The 17,729-nt window shown below is 36.1% G+C and overlaps 1 protein-coding gene across 1 annotated transcript in view; it reads left to right on the plus strand.

Annotated features, from left to right (window-relative positions):
* HMGCLL1 (3-hydroxymethyl-3-methylglutaryl-CoA lyase like 1) overlaps positions 1–17,729 on the plus strand; it is a 191,798-nt gene that overhangs the window by 26,045 nt on the left and 148,024 nt on the right. The window contains exons 2-3 of the mRNA XM_003254124.4: positions 11,398–11,478; positions 11,798–11,905. Coding sequence (XP_003254172.1) covers positions 11,398–11,478; positions 11,798–11,905 — 189 coding nt within the window. The remainder of the gene's footprint in view (positions 1–11,397; positions 11,479–11,797; positions 11,906–17,729) is intronic.

Below are 17,729 nucleotides of genomic sequence, written 5' to 3' on the forward strand. Positions count from 1 at the left end.
GCCAAGTGGAACAGGATGGGTGGAGTTGATGTTGTCAGCACTGGAGGTGGATAAAAATGTTGGCAGGTTCCAAAATGGGATAATGTCTCCAAAGTGTTTTGAGCTCCTTGCTGAAAGAACTTGAATAATTTCCAGGTATTATTTTGATTGTGGCAAGAACTGTGTAAGGTAATCTGCTCTACTATCAACAATGATTCCTTTCATTGCAAATTTTAAACAAGTAGTTATATTTTAAAATGATAAATGGAATAATTTAAGTTACCGTTTTCGCAAAATATCAGAAAAATATGTCCCATGTCTTCAAGTTAGGCTTACAAAAGGGAAGCGACAAACATTGATGAAGTATTAACTCTTCATTAAACACCGTGCTAAATGCTTTGTATACACATTCTCATTTAATCCTTAAAACAGACTTATGGGCTAAATGCTATTAGTATTCCCACTTTTAACAGAGGAGAATGAGGAAGACTACATTATTTTCTCATGTTTTCTCATCAGTACATGATAGAGCCAGGTTGTTTGTCTATAGAGTTTTTCATCACCAGTCTGGATGCCCTACTATACCATCATTTTTTTTTTCTTTGGAGACAGAGTCTCCCTCTGTCACCCAGGCTGGAGTTCGGTGGCCCGATTTCGACTCACCACAACCTCCGCCTCCTGGGTTCAAGCAATTCTCCTGCCTCAGCCTCCCGAGTAGCTGGGATTACAGGCATGCACCACCATGCCCAGCTAATTACACACACACACACACACACACACACACACACGTATATATGTAAATACATGTATATACATATACATATATACGTGTGTGTGTATATATATGTATATGTGTGTGTGTGTGTGTGTGTGTGTATATATATATATATATATATATATATATATATATATATGGAGAGAGAGAGAGAAAGAGAAAGAGAGAGATGGAGTTTTGATCTTTTTGCCCAAGCTGGAGTGCAATGGCGCAATCTCAGCTCACTGCAACCTCCTCCTCCTGGGTTCAAGTGATTCTCCTGCCTAAGCCTCCTGAGTAGCTGGGATTACAGGCACACGCCACCATGACCAGCTAATTTTGTATATTTTTAGTAGAAACAGGGTTGCACCATGTTAGCCAGGCTGAGTCTTAAACTCTTGACCTCAGGTGATCCGCCTGCCTTGGCCTCCCAAATTGCTGGGATTACAGGTGTGAGCCACCACAACTGACCTATACCATCATTTTTAAAACTTTTCTAAGATTTTCTTCAGTAGAGCTATTGGAAACACAGCTGCTAAATAAACTAATGCTTTATTTTAGGAATATTTTAACTAGGGTATCTCCTTCAAAATTAATCTCTGTATCCACATAGGGTTTCTCTGACCAAATTCTAGCACAGGGTATTACACATGTTAAAGGTCCAGTCAATAGTAAGTGGATGAATAAATGAATGAAAAATAGTTTTCTGTACCTATTAGTTGTATAATGGTCATCACATATATACATACAGCACTATGTGTGGCTTTGCCACAACTCTTTTTAGCTATTGTAACCTCCATTTTTTATAGATGAGTAAATGAGGTAGAGTGGTAATAGAATTTTTCACTATACCAGGGATGGAAAATGGATTTTTTCTTGCAGAGTAGAGTCAATCATTGATGGTAGATACCTGAATTTAGGTAGTAGTTTCTACCTGGATAGCAGATACTGGAGTAGGTAGCTCTATTGAGAAGGCCTAGCAGATGCACCTGTACTCATTGTGAAAAACTGCCATATTGAATTACTATTGTCTGCCCCAAGTCTGAAATGGAGGACTGGTAGCATTCATGTTTAGGATTTTAAATCTCTGTGCTACATGTATATGCCCTAAAGAGATAGATCAGTACAGGGTTGTCTATTTGACACTTTAGATTCTGTAATGAGTATTCAGCAATCATTTTTCTTTTTTGTGTGTGTTTGTTTGTTTTTGGATCCCTGCATTTTTTTAAAAGGCCCCTTAAATTACTTTTATAATTCATTAATTCATTTTAATTGAGTTTCCTTTCATATAGTTAGAACTTTGATTGGTCTTGATACAGTGGATCAATGTGATGTTCTGCAGAATGTCCAGCTATTTCAGGTCCCTTTGAAATATATTATGACAGACAATAGGTGAGTGAATATAGCACTGAGAGAATTCTATAAAATCTACTCTTGTCTGTCCCGAGCAAATTGGAATGTTAATGCTGTTTTTTCTTTCAGGTATAGAAAAGAAAGCATTCATCCATTGGAGGCTGCATACCATTTAAATAAGGCAGTGTAAATTTGGTTTTGCAAAAATACTGCAACTAGGACAGAAGCTACAATTGGGGTTTATTTATGGTAGCTTAATGTCATCTTCCAAAATCATAACATCTTCCTGGTTTGGGTAGAGGCTGTCCTGGTGATTAGGGGGGTTCCTGATGAGGCCATCACCCCTATATCTTTTACTTTCTTTAGATTCTTGAGGATGGTAATAATCTCTGCTGGTTCTCCTAATATGCTTTCTTCTTCTCCTCTCCCTCCTTCCCCTTCCTCTTCTTTTTCTTTTTTTGCTATTTCAGCTGAAGGAGAGGAGGGAGAGATTTCAGAAGCTTCTACTTGCCCTTCCTTGTTACAATAGCTCTTACATTACAAGTCAAGCAACTAATATGCAGGAAGGGCTGTTCCTAATACTAAATATGTTATTTCCAATTATATACTCAGGGACTGAGAAATAACTACGGGGAATAAGGACCCAGGACTCCACTTATTATGTGGCCCTTGTATTTCTCATTTTAACCAGGGGGATATAATGATACTTTGGGTCTCCAAGTATCATTGTCATATTGAACCCTGTATCCAAGAATCTGAAATTTTTGGTATTCTTCTTTACCCAGTGTAAATTTACTCAAATGAATGGCTATAGATCTCTTTGGGGAAAGATTATATGAATTACTTTATATAGTTCTCTTAGTATTACAAGGTCCTCATCATAAACATCTGGCTGCTGGCTGCTTCTTCAGTCAGTTGTTGTGGTTTGTATTTTTTTTTTTTTTGGTCTGAAAATTGGCTACGATGTATAGACTAGGCAAGGGATCATGACTTTTACATTGAAACAGCTAACCAAAGCTAATTGATGAACTATATCCTTCATTAATTTTTATTGTATGGGTCAGAATGGCTTAACCTTAACACTATGGATTTTGGATGTCTTCTTTGTTGTGGAGTCCTGTCTTGTGCATTGTAAAATTTTTACCCTGCTAGATGCCAGTAGTGCCCAGCAATTTTGACAACCAAAAATTTCTCCAGACATTGCCAGATGTCCCTTGGGGTGCAAAATTGTCCTGAATGAGAACTAGTGAATATGTTAATAATTACACTGCTGCAGGTTACCGGGGAGTAGCAATATCCCACCTACTTTGAAGAATATGAAATAACTGAAAATTAACCAGCAACTCATCTAGCTCCCAAATCCCATTTTAGAGACCACTTCCTCAGCTCACTCCTGGCACTAATTTTCTTAGGTCTGGTTCCCTGGGAACAGTCTCCTGGACAAGGATTTGTTTGCAGGATGTTATTGCCGTTGGATTCAATAACTGTGGGGAAGTAAAGGATATAAAACTAGGTAAAAGAATGAGTTGAACTATGATGTACTCACACCAGAGGCTTCAGTGAGTCACACAGGAATCCCAGGAGCTGGTATGGCCCTTCCAGTTGGGATGGGGGCATGACCTGGGATAAAGTGGTGCTGTAGCTGAGGGCAATTACAGAAAAGAGGCCCAGTGAAATGCCATCAGCTGCCAAAACTTCAGTTTCTGAGAATTCCTCCACCCTAGGAGTACCTGAGCAGCATCTCACAACATCCGCTATAGTCTATTAATCAGAAATAAAAATTTCCAAAGGTATAGATTTCACCTAACTTCATTAAGATATGGTAACATTTTTCTCAACCCCTTCTGCCACCTTTAGCACTCAATAATTCATCTCCAACAAATATAAAACACTGTTCACGTATCAAGAAGTATAAGGAACCATAGACTGCTGTTTTCTGAGAATTTTTGTTGTGTGTCTGTAATCATGAAAATGCTCATTTTTATTTTTGCCAATCAGAAAAGAAACATTACATAAAGCTGTATTTTGATGGAAGCTTCATTAATGTCTCAAAAATTTTATTTGAAGTTTGAATGGATTTGGGTCGATGACTGTGTGGATGACGGAGTAGTCTTACTGTGCTTAATAGAGTGTATTATAAAGCCGAAAACTCACAGCACATCACTGATGTGATCTGCCAACCTCACATTGTTATATAACTAACATGGCATAACAAAAAAAAATATGTAATGAAATTTGATTGCTTTTTGTAAATAACAACAGCCCCAATTTGAATAACTATTTAGAATGATGAATTAGGTCTTCTTAGCCAAATATTAAACCAAGTGTCCTCAGCTAACACACTGCTATGCCATCTTAGGAGTTTGACTTGAAAACTCTGACAATTTATGCATTTTAATAGTTTCCTTCAACTTTGTGGCTATCAGGACATGCTGCTGGTATAACTGGCTTAATATGAATAGTTTCGTTTTCTATTATAAACCACAGTTTTCAGAAATGTATCATCCCAGAAAATATTTCCATGAGGAAACTTGGCATATCACAATTTTATCCCAGAAAATTAAACTTTACCAAATACACACACACACACACACACACACACACACTTCTGTATTTGCAGAAGGCAAAAACAATTTTAGTAGTTTTCAAAATAAATTTTGGGACTGACAGCAAGATGGGAGAATGTGAGATCAAACAAATTTTGTTGGTGAAGACACTAAGGAGAGGAAATTTTCTATATAAAATATTTGAAGTCAAACATTTCCTTTTGATTTTCAAAGCAACACTTTTATTACTATCTTAACCTTCAATATAGCAATAATGTTTGTAATTGCAATGAAACACCTATAGGTCATGTTGGCTATTTTTCATAGTTTATTTTGTTTCAATGTTAAGTTGCCATGAATACAAGAATGAATAATTTTATTAAAATAATGTAAATAACAGCCACCATTTAAAGAAGCATTATCATGTTTACAGCATCTCATGCTCTATCAATTCATAGAAGTTTTTCTGTTTTGAATTATTTTAATGCTTTATTAAATTCTTGCATTAAAAATTCCTATTCTTGATTTCTTTGATTTTTTTCTTCTTACCTGTACTTTGTCTCATTTTTGTCTTTTCTATATTTTATTACTATCTATGTTTTATAAACTTAATATTCTCCATTTTCTCTATTACTTAGTATTCTCTAATCTACTTACTATTATTTATTTTAATCTACTTATATTTTCTATTTTCATCTTTCATAGTTTGTTTTATTCATGATATAGTTGTTTTATATTAAAACAATAATTGATGAATAGTAAACACCTGGCTGCATTTATTGCTCAAGCTACTTTTTTTTTTTTTTTGAGACGGAGTCTCGCTCTGTCACCCAGGCTGGAGTGCAGTGGTGCAATCTCGGCTCACTGCAAGCTCCGCCTCCCGGGTTCACGCCATTTTCCTGCCTCAGCCTCTCCGAGTAGCTGGGACTACAGGCGCCCGCCACCACGCCTGGCTAATTTTTTGTGTTTTTAGTAGAGACGGGGTTTCACCGTGGTCTCCATCTCCTGACCTCGTGATCCGCCCGCCTCGGCCTCCCAAAGTGCTGGGATTACAAGCGTGAGCCACCGCGCCCGGCCAGCTCAAGCTACTTTAAAAAAAATGGAATTTATTTAACTAGTAAGTGAACACATATGGTAAAGATGCTAAAAACCTCATTTTAAAAATTTGAGTAAACAATTTTAGGTGATCTTCCCTTGTCCATCTTTCTACTACATTTCAATCTGTCACATGTGGCAAATGCCCCTTGTATAATCTTCTTTTGCTTTTTTGTAACTACTCTTGATTGATTCAAGCGTTCATGAAATGTATATATTTCCAGGAGAAACTTGTATTTATTTATGCTGTATGTCTACACTGATACTCTGTACTGATTTTCCATTGAGTTCCAAGAGTTAATATTAGGATACATATACAGAGAGGGCTTTTATTATTTCTAGAGCTTGTTTTCAATCTCTCCTAAAGCTTTTACTGAAGGCTGTTGAAAAAGTATAGCACAACTCTCCACTTCTCTTCTGGCTGTCCAAAAACTGCTAAAAAGTAAGCAGATACCTTCCTTTACTTTTGGATTTAGTAAATAAAGACATATTGTTTTTGAGTCTTAGATGACGTAATGGTACATTACAAACTTATTTTTACATGGTTACAAATAAATTCTTATTAACCTGCCAAAGATTGCCTGTGAATCAACATTGGCACATAGGTATTCTGAAAGAACAGTTTCACTGTCAGCTTTGTTGAGTCAGCCTTCCATTCTAGAGAGATACCCAGGAAGAGAAATGTCTTTTGATTGCTCTGGAGGATCAAGGTTTCTATGGATATCTGCTATATAAATGATAATAGTCTGTATTTCTCATTATATTTGATTAAAACAGAAATTAATATCTAAGAAGCAATAAACAGCAGAATGTGGAAAGTTTAACATTACCACAAAATGCACCATGTGCATATTTCAAATGAGACAACAAAAATAGATTTTCTTGGAAAAGCTGATTTCTAATGCCCCCTTAAAAAGCCTAATTTAATTTTGAAAGAAAGTCACACAATTTCCTGATTCAGCCCTCTCATTTGTGTAATGGGAACATTTGATTGGAACATCATAGCAGTTCCTGGGAATACTGGCTATGAAACAGAATATTTCAATATTCGTAAAGACCTTATTTACACAAGAAGTACTCCTCAAGAAATGAAGTGCATGAAACATAAGCAAATCTGTCTAGAAATTTCTACTATAGATGATGTTATTTTCCTAGGGAAAAAAAACCAGTACTTGTAGGGTGACTAATAAGCAATCATATCTATCACCATTAGAAGGGTTGATTGTATATATAGAAGTCATCCATCATTACTGCTGAGAAACGTGTGTGTTACACACAAGCATACACACACTGGCATACACCCACACACACTCTAAAGATTTCAGAGAAATCCCAATCAAAATATGCCTTCCATTTAATTTTATGTAATATTGAAAAATGTGAGTGAAGCACATTACTTATGTTCTGTATAAAAGAATGATTCATTATTATTTTCTTCAACCATAACTCAATAATCGGTGATGTATTTAATCTTAACCTAAAGAAAACTAGAATAAGAGCCAGGGAGCTTAGCTGGGTAAACTTAGGAAGTCATTTAATCTCTTTCAGGTCTGCCTACCTCACAGAGTAGCTTCACAGATGAAACGGAGATAGAAAAGTTCTTTGGAAAAGTAAAGTAACATATAAATTCAAGATAGTGTTTCTTTTATTGTTACTCTATGAAAGTGAACCATTAGAAATCTGATGCCAAACGTGGGCATACACTCAGCCATAAAACATAGCCTTTTGCAACATTCACTCTGGATAAAACATCTTTTGTTTTTTCGCTGGTATCATATACTATACTGCACATTAAACAGGATACACTGAGCTCTGTAATGTAGGATGTTAAATGCTATAAAAATAAATTTTAGACTATTGGCCTGTTTAAGAAGTATGTTTCTAACTTCTCCAGGCTACATTAAAATGCAACATAATTCCTTGTAACTTACAAGTCATTCGTTAATTTTCATATATTCAGTGTGTAAGAAAAGTGTCCCTCCCCATCCCTGCCTCACAGTTGCTTCCAGATCTCTATAGCACTAAAATGTAAGCTAGTTATGGGCAGGAGTTTTGGTTGAATGATTCACCTCCTATACCCAATAGCTATAATAATGTTACTTAGCATGTGTTAGCTAAAAGAAAGGTCAATTTTACTTGTCTAAATTTTAGATGTGAATTTATTCATTCATTTAGTCATTCATTTAACAAACATTGATCAAGTGCTTACTATGTATCCATTGTGATAACTCTGAGGGTTTTAATCAAAAAAGGAGAAACAGGCAAGCAAAGAAGTACTCATAGATATGCTGATATGCTTTAAAATAGGCTTCTACAAAATGTCATGAAAATATAGAAATGAAATGACTTAATTCCATCTGTGGAAGTCAGAAGTCTCTTGAGTAGATGACAAATTGAATCTTGGATGATCAATAAGAATTTTATTGATCAATAAGAAAATAATTGGGTATTAATGGAGGTAATAATAGTATTGAGAAACAATTTTTATGGAACCCTTGCATATCTGCATGTTTTATTAGCAAGGCACTGAGTGCCTTTCTTTGAGAATACCTTTTCAAGAATGTTTGTCTAGCAAACAGCCATAGAAAGAGAGATAGTATCTCTCTCTAAGGCAAAGGGCAGATATGCCTGCAGTCCATTGTGAAGTTCTGAGGTTCCCCAAGTGCAGCTCCTGCAGTGTGACCCACTGCATGTGCTGGTGTTACCTGGTCCTCCTCTAGTTTCTCCTTTTTAAATGGGTTGCCTTTCATACTTGTTGACTATGTGTGATTTAAGAGCTCTCTTTTACTGATCTTTAGTCTCTTCCTGAGCATTACTATCTGTGTATTGACTTTTTTTTTCTAATGACCTTAGATATGCACAAGCAATGCCTAGTAGGCAAATCCAACTAAATGTTATACTAGCATGTGGAATTCAATAATTCAAAAATAAGCTCATTATTTCCCCACCAGAACATACTTCTCCCCAGATATTCCCCGGTACATGCTGTTCCTTACCTTCTATCTTACACTTACGTAGAATTGGACTGTTTATTACTGGCTCTACCTTGGCATATACCAGCCCCAGCCCAATGCATGACATATGGACTGTGCTCAATAATTACCTGTTGATCATATTGGATAATTTCTTCTGTCACTTCTGTCACTGGCTTAATTCAGATAGTCTAGAAAGACTAAATACTAACATTAGGTTGAAGAGGAATCAAAAACAGTATCAAATGAACACATATTCTGCTTTGAAATGGCCATAATTGTTAATAATTGGTGATTTAATTTCTTCAGATTACTTGTTAATAATGCCAGCTACAATACATTGATGCAAAGAAAGGTCCTCAGTTCTTCAATTGTATTCAGGAGGCATATGGTTATTACCTTAAAAAACACTACGTACCTTTTTTTTTTTTTTGGCAAACATTGTCATTGAGTAAAAGAGAACTCTTCTGCCATGCATGTGCCAAGCTAATTGTTGTTGAAATGCAGTTTCAAGAAACAATCAGTGATAATGAGACCACATGGCTTAGGATTGCCTAGTTTTGTTTTTTGCCAACTGAAGACTAGAGGTAATAAGAAAGAGGAGAGAGCTTTTCTTATTTACTTCACCTTCCCATGTCATACCTTTTATTTATTGTTCGGTTGAAATTGTAGACATCTTGTAAATCAGGCATGATTTCATGTTGTCATCCAAATGGAGTCTAAAGCTGAGGAACCCCAGGCCTTCCTCTCATCCCTCCACTCTCTCAAGTTAACTTCATGCATCACAACCTGCACAGAAAATGCAGAAAAGAAAATTCTTTTTCTTCTACGTTGCTTTTTTTGCTTATTGAATTGACTAATTTCATGGACATTGTAGAGAGTGGTCTGTAAACATTGTAATGGGGACCATCTGGGCTCTTTTGCTGATAGCTCAGAATACTGATAAAACCAATAACAGCTCTGGACCCTAAAAATGGCCTTTGAATATTTTTTGTTGCACAGACTTGAATTTGGTTCTGCATTCAAAACAGCCACCTTACCCATGTATGCTGTAATTTTTACAAGGACAGAGTGTGACAATATAAACTGGTTGGCTTGAATTCATCATTCCTGATAAAAGGCAAAAAATAAAAGGCAAAAAACACACAAACAGAAACTTTTGAAGTACAGATTCTGTCAACTATCCACTTAAAGAACTTGATGATGGGTTACCCAAACTTAACTCGGCTCAGAGGTACCAAGAGACTATGTTGGTACAGTCTGAAAAGATGGAGTATGCTTCTGGCTTTAACTGCAATATACAATTTCAAAGGCTGTTTCATTTTCCCCCAATTTTAAATAACAGCCTTCTAAATGGGCATATTTAGAAGGCAAATATATCTTCTAAACTAGATCCATAGTACCTAGTCTAGGGGCAGAGGTTTCAGAAACCAGACCATTTACCATCTCAGATTTTAGCAAAAGGTAGAACAAGGGGTTTGTTACATTTGGCTGGAGCTAGGCTGCTCCCAGTGGGTTATTGTGGCATAGGTTCCACTAGGGATGGGTCTGTCTTTCAGGGAGCGACACTTAGGTGGTAACTGTGCTGTGTGACCTAGAGAAAAAACAAGCAGCACATTGTCGTTTCTAGCCTCAGTTTTCTGGGCCCAATTCCCAAACCAAATTCATATTCAAGTTCAAGGTATAGAGGGTGGCATCCTGTATACCTCTTCATGGAAGTAGAAATAGTCTTTTAACTTAAAGAGTTATTTATTTATTTAGACAGGGTCTTATTGTGTCACCCAGGCTGGAACGCAGTGGCATAGTCACTGCTCACTGCAGCCTTGATCTCCTGGACTCAAGCAATCTTCCCACCTCAGCCTTCCAAGTAGAGTAGCTGGGACTTTAGGATGCAGCACCCCCACCACGCCTGACTAATTTTTGTATTTTTTTTTTTTTTTTTAAGAGAGATGGGTTTCACTATGTTGCCCCGGCTGGTCTCAAACTCCTGGGCTCAAGCAAATATGCCTTGGCCTTCCAAAGTGCTGGGATATATATATATATATATATTTTTTTTTTTTTGAGACAGAGTTTCACACTGTCGCCCAGGCTGGAGTGCAATGGCACGATCTCAGCTCACTGCAACCTCCGCCTCCTGGTTCAAGTGATTCTCCTGCCTCAGCCTCCCAAGTAGCTGGGATTATAGGCACCTGTCACCATGCCCAGTTAATTTCTTGTATTTTTAGTAGATACAGGGTTACACTATGTTGGCCAGGCTGGTCTGAAACTCCTGACCTCATGATCCGCCCACCTCAGCCTCCCAGTGTGTTGGGATTACGGGGGTGAGCCACTGTGCCTGGCCAACATGTAATTTTTAAATGAACTCTAACAGTAGTTAGTTTATCGTCATATGCAGACTCACCCAACAGATTTGCTCTTTACGTCCTGAGTAAATCAATTATTCTTCAATTATATTTTATAAATTAATCTTTTGAATTTTAATCATAACTAGACTAAATATCACTTGGTTATAAGGAAAAAATACTTCATGTTGCGAGTAATATAAATAGTGCATTTTCATGATATCATTGTATTGATTTTTCAGTATTTTAATTCTCTGGGGTAAGAGTATAACAAAGTGCAATTGTTTAACTTTTCAAATAAGCAAATGTAACAATCTAAAAGTTATATTTTCTTGTTCTTATGTTTTGCATTTCAGGAAACATCCCAGTTATCAGGACTCCCTGAGTTTGTTAAAATAGTAGAAGTTGGGCCTAGGGATGGATTGCAGAATGAAAAGGTAATTTTACATCATTTACTTCAAATGCTGTCTAAATATTAATAGATTTAAGATTGTAGGGAGGCGGAGCTTGCAGTGATCCGAGATCGCGCCGCTGCACTCCAGCCTGGGTGACAGAGCGAGACTCCGTCTCAAAAAAAAAAAAAAGATTGTAAAGATTTACATGGATTTCATATGTTATGTGATTATACATTTTTTCTCAATGCTACTTGAATTTGTAAATTACAAATAATACTCACTTTGACTTAGGAAGTAATTTTCTGTTTCTGCTTCAATAGAACCTATACAATTTACTTATAAAATATTTTTGTTTTCATAGGTTATAGTTCCTACAGATATAAAAATTGAATTTATCAATCGACTTTCCCAAACTGGCTTGTCTGTAATAGAAGTGACTAGCTTTGTGTCTTCCAGATGGGTACCACAGGTATGTAAATCCACAATTTCTTAATTAGATCCTAATTCAACTTCACCAAAAATTATTTGGTAAATACTGTGATATTAACTTGATATAATAACTAATTTTCCATATTCTTACAAAATATTAGCCTGTGGACTGTGATATGATTAAATAAAAACCCTTCGACGAAGTCCTACAAGTTACTTAGAACTTTATACTAAGCCTGTGTGAGTATGGTTCAATATAATGAATAAGGGACAAGGCCGTTAAATAGCATTTTAGGGGGTCTGACCTTTCTTTATCATTTTATGGCTGACTTTCTAAATAATGTGCACATCTCCAAATGCATTAGTCATTTTGTCTGTTAGAGGCAAATGATAATAAGTAGGCTGATAGCTTCCTTCTAGAATCCCATATTAAAGAGTGAGAAATGGAGACACATACTCCTTTTACTTTGCTTTTTTTGACACTTGTATTTGCTACAGGGGTATGTCATCAAATATATCATTGAAGATAAAGCAGAGAGTCATCTAGAATTTTGCCTTGAAAGATGATGAGAGAGCTTTCTCTAGGGTTTTCAGGCATGTGGCAGCAGTCATTACTTCTGAGACTTGACTCTGATCTTTGAAACATCACTAGTAATTAGCAACCAGTAAAACACTCTCTCTTCCTAATCCAGTGTCTGTTCTCAGTCCTTGGATCCCTTAATTTCTCCACAGCACTTAGTTTCACTGACTTCTCCTGATATCATTTCCTTAGTTTCCATTATTCTCTATTCTAATGAATCAGTTATTTCCCCAATTGCTCTTTCTCTGTCATCTCTGACATCTTTCATGAACTCTTAGTTTAAGGTTCCCCTAAGATTCTGTTTTCAGTGCTTTTCTCTGCCTATCCTCTCTTCTTTGGCTGTCTTTCCAACACGAGCAGTCACTTCTATGAGAATGACAAATTTGCATTTCTAGTGCTGCCTTCCCTGATAAGCTTCAGGTGGATGTACCATCTCCACCTCAATCTCATTGGGTTAAAATCAAACTCATTGTCCATCCTGCTTTATGCCAGGAGTGCAAATCTTTCCTTTAAAATCCTGGATTTTAAGAGCTGACTTTGTATCCAGTTACTGTTATAGTCAGTTAGGGATACTATAACAGAATAGCATAGACTGGGTGACTTAAACAGCAGGAGAACTATTTCTCGCAGTTATGGAGGCTGGGAAGTCCAACATTTAGGTGCTGGCAGATCCAGTGTCTGGTGAACACCCACTTCCTTATTTGCAGATGGCCACCTTCTCATTCTATCTTCATATGGTGGAGAGCAGAGACAGGGAGCACACTCATGTCTCTCCTTATCATGTTACTAATGTCATTCATGAGAGCTCCACCCCCATCACCTAGTTATCTCCCAAAGATCCTTCTTTTTAATATCATCACATCACAGGTTAGGATTTCAACATATTAATTTTGAGGAGGTGCAAACATTCAGTCCATAACAGTTACTGATGTACAAAATGTCTTCTTCTTCAGTATGGCCTATACTTGTGTCTTCTTTTCAGTCTCATTGATACACTAGTGATCCAGGCCCTCATTAAATAATCATTGCAGTAGTCCCTTAAATGGTATTTATAAGGGTATTTATAATCACCCTCCCTTCCGTCCTTCCTTCCTTCCTTCCTTCCTTCCTTCCTTCCTTCCTTCCTTCCTTCCTTCTCCTCCTCCTCCCTTTCTTTCTTTCTTTCTCTTTCTTTCTTTCTTTCTTTCTCTCTCTCTCTCTCTCTCTCTTTCTTTCTCTTTATTTCACTTTAGGGGTACAAGTGCAGGTTTGTTACTTATGTAAACATCTGTCATGGGATTTTGTTGTACAGATTCTTTAATCACTTAGGTCTTAAGCCTAGTATCCTTTAGTTATTTTTCCTTATCCTCTCCTCCTCCCACCCTCAACTCTTCGATAGGCTCCAGTGTGTGTTGTTCCTCTCTATGTGTCCATGTGTCCTCATCATTTAGCTCCCACTTGTGTATGAGAACATGCAGTATTTGGTTTTCTGTTCCTATGTTAGTTAATGTGCTAGATAATATGTTCGATAATGGCCTCCAGCTTCATCCGTATCCCTGCAAAGGACATGACCTCATTCTTTTTATGGCTACATAGTATCCCATGGTATATATGTACTACATTATCTTTATTCAGACTATCATTTATGGGCATTTGGGTTGATTACACGTCTTTACTGTTGTGAATAGTGCTGCAATGAACATTCACATGCGTGTGTCTTTATGATAGAATTATTTATATTCCTTTGGTTATATACCCAGTAATGGGATTGATGGGTCAAATGGCATTTCTGTCTTTAGGTCAAAAAGTCACATTCTAAGTTCTTTAATGGTTCCCTTCCTTCCATTGACAAAGTCTGGAAACATTGGTTGGGTGTTCAAGACTGTCTACACCTGGCCCCTTTTTTTCCTTCTTAGCGTTAACTGTATTACTTTGCGGAAGCTACTGCTAAATTAACTGTTTCTTGTCCTCTATTTACATGTCCTGCCTCTTTGTCCATATAGCACTTTACCTGTACTTACTTATGTATATCTGTATTTCTGCGTTTCTCTGCAGTTAGAACTCAATTAGATAAAAAGGCTTAAAACATTAAAAGCTTTTTAATTGTATTACATTTGAAGTAACAGAAGCCACAATAGGATTAAGAGTAGTAGTAATATGTCACCTTTCACAGCGGGTTACTTTTATTTATCCTCAAAAGAAACTAATTTTCTCTATCCCATTGTCACTGTTTATAGTGTGTGTGTGTGTGTGTGTGTGCGTGTATTTTGTTTTGATTAGCCACTACCTGTACCATAAATATTATAAAAGTAGTGATCATGTATCTTTTATCTTCTGCTTATCACTGTACACCCATTTCTTAGCACATAGTAAGTAGGTGCTCAATAAATAACTGTAAAATAAAAAAATAAGTCAATCAGTCTGAGAGCACAATACCATATTACTTTCAATTCTCTGGTATCAGCAATTGACTCTCACTTTGTTCATGTATTTGGTCCTGTATAATGAAGGTCACAAAACTATTTTTTAGGAAAACACTACTAGTTTGATTAGGCTAAATATATTTCCTTGAAATTGTCAATTAGTAAAATGCTAGCCATTATTTCACTAGCCACCATTAATTTTAAGAGAGTTCTAGGCATTTTTACTATCTTTATATCTTCATAAATTTACTTCTGTCTTTAATACAGTCTTTGCTAATTTCACATATTTGATTATTGCTGGAGAGAAACTGAATAGGCTGGTATAACTTTAGAATTAGTGTTAGGAAAGAGAATAGATTTTGCTAATATTATTTGATGAATATTGACCAACTAAAGTTATATTTCAGGTATGAAATGTTGCTAGCCCTCTTCAAAATTCTTTTTTGTTTCCCCAGTGGTTTTATAAAGCTGCCTACAAAATAGTCTTTCCTATAGTAATGTTCATGGCCACATTCTAGTATTATGCAAGAGTGGAAATTGATGATAGATTTTTTAAAACTGATTTAGGACATACTCAGTGACATTTAGAAGGATAAGGCAGAAATCCTTTTTAGAAGGCTACACTTCTTGCATAGCTAGTTAAGAGAAAAGATGGACAAAAGGAAAAAAAAACAGGTAGTCCCTTTGTGAGAAGTAATTGGAAAATGCCTCCTGACCTTACATTAAGTAGATACATGTGATAGGACTATAAAATGATATGATTTATTCTAGGTTTGTTCCCAAGTTGAATTTAGGGCTTAACCTATTGAAATTTAATGAACTCTTCCAAGGCTCAAAGTATTATTGAATAAGTACCTGAATTCGCCCACATAGCTTTTGAGGACAGCTGTGGTGAGAGGAAGTGCTTCGAAAATTGTGTCCCTGTTCACATTCTGCCTTGAAGTTGAGTAAGTGACTTAACCTCTCTGAACCTTGGAAATCCCAGCAGCGATGCCTGCAGTATCAGAGTGTTGGAGATTATAAGGCACGTGAATAGTCCCTGAGTGTGAATGCCCACAGCCCAGAGCACCTGACTCCTGACCAGTGCTCAGTACTGTTATTTAAGGGAATGTCTGACTAGTAGACAGACTGATGGATGGATCTTGGGCTCTACACAAGTTAACTGCCTTTTCTGGTAACTAGCCTTTATTTTGAAGATTAAACTTTGTGTATAGTTACAATATTGAGTTGAGCTCAAGTTGAATAATTGAAGATATTTTGCCTTTAAAATACTAAAGACTATGTTATATATGTTACGTTAATATTCATCTAGTTATATACATTCCAATTTTTCAGGAGTTTAAATAAATCACATACTTGTAAAAGATCAGTGTGCCTGAATCCAAGACAGATAGGAAATTTATCTTCCAAATTTGTATCAGTCACTTACTATATAACACATTAAATGTTTGTCAAAGGCAAATATTGAGGATATTCTACTTTTCCAATTTGATTTTAGATTTCAGGGAGCTTGTCTGAGCAGACCATTTTAAAATTTCTCTTTTGAAATTTTATATTACTCTCTTATTTTAGAAAAAAAATCTTATGAAGTCAGACTTGTCTAACTTAACATCTGAGGTTTTGACAATAATTTTAGTACAACAGCTTAAGTATATATTGGTTGAAATAATTTCTACTTTTAAGGACAATGTGTGTGGATCTAAATTGGTATCCTATTAATTCTCTGCATCTTATATTTTTTTTCCTCAAACGTAGGTCATGGGAATAGTCCTCTAGTTGATGTTTAGATTGCTGCTTGATCACTTATTTCTTTTTTTAGGATTTTAAAACTTTTTTACAGTTTCCCTCCTACTGTTTTGTTTGGCAAAGACTTTCTAACTCAAACAGCTAAAAGAAAAGTTCCACAGTAGCGGGGTGCCATATAAAACAGGATCCCACACCTATAACCTGAATGGCTAGAGATGATAAAATACCTGTCATTAAAAAATACATGTTCTTTACAACTTATCTGGAAAAAGCTTTCCTTAGAGTGACATGAAATATAAGAACATTTGAAATGAGTCCAGATAGCCCCTCGCTCAGATGGAGTGAACAATAGCAGCAGAAAGAAAACATGTTTATAAAAATAGATAAAGTTTATTGCAACTTTGGAATGTGGCTGTTAGTAGTAAGCTATTTAAACTGTAAATACAATAATCTTTTAAAAAGTGAACTAGAGTTTTACATTCATCTTTAATTTAGCCATTTGATTGTGAATATTTTTATTCACAAATGATTAAAATGAATATCACTTATTTAAAAATGAAAATACATTAAATATACATAACACTGTACATTTATGTATGCCATAGGCAAAGGCTTAGTTTAAAAATATTTGCTCCCTCATTAGCTATTTTTTAACTGTTGGAATAGATGGGTCACAAGTCCCAACACCAGGGAATAAAAATAGATTTTTTTTTATAAAAGTAGAAATAAATGTATGTAAAAGACTAATAATTATTTTCAAGTCACTCTAAAATTTAAAAATATGGCCTAAGCACAATGTTAGCAAGAAGGAACGAGTAAATTACCCCTACTCTCCTTTTGGTGTGTGATACAAGTAGCCCTTTATTGGCACTGAAGACGCATTTACTGGATTGAAGTTTAAAATTCAGATTTACGTTGATGAGATGCAGGAGGCTATACCTTCTGCTACCGAGTCCAATCCTGATGCCTCCTCCTAGCTCTTTTCTTTTTGAGGAAGGTAGCTGTGGAAAAGAGTCAAAGAAGGAGGTAATTTTGACGAGGTGTATGTGAGGGTGCATGAAGGGGCTGAAAGAGAGAGTGAGAAAGAAAGGAGGCAGAGAGCCCCCAGATTGCTTGCTTCTAAGGCACAGTTCATT

Source organism: Nomascus leucogenys, chromosome 22a, assembly GCF_006542625.1.
Source record: "Nomascus leucogenys isolate Asia chromosome 22a, Asia_NLE_v1, whole genome shotgun sequence".
Classification (NCBI taxonomy): domain Eukaryota; kingdom Metazoa; phylum Chordata; class Mammalia; order Primates; family Hylobatidae; genus Nomascus; species Nomascus leucogenys.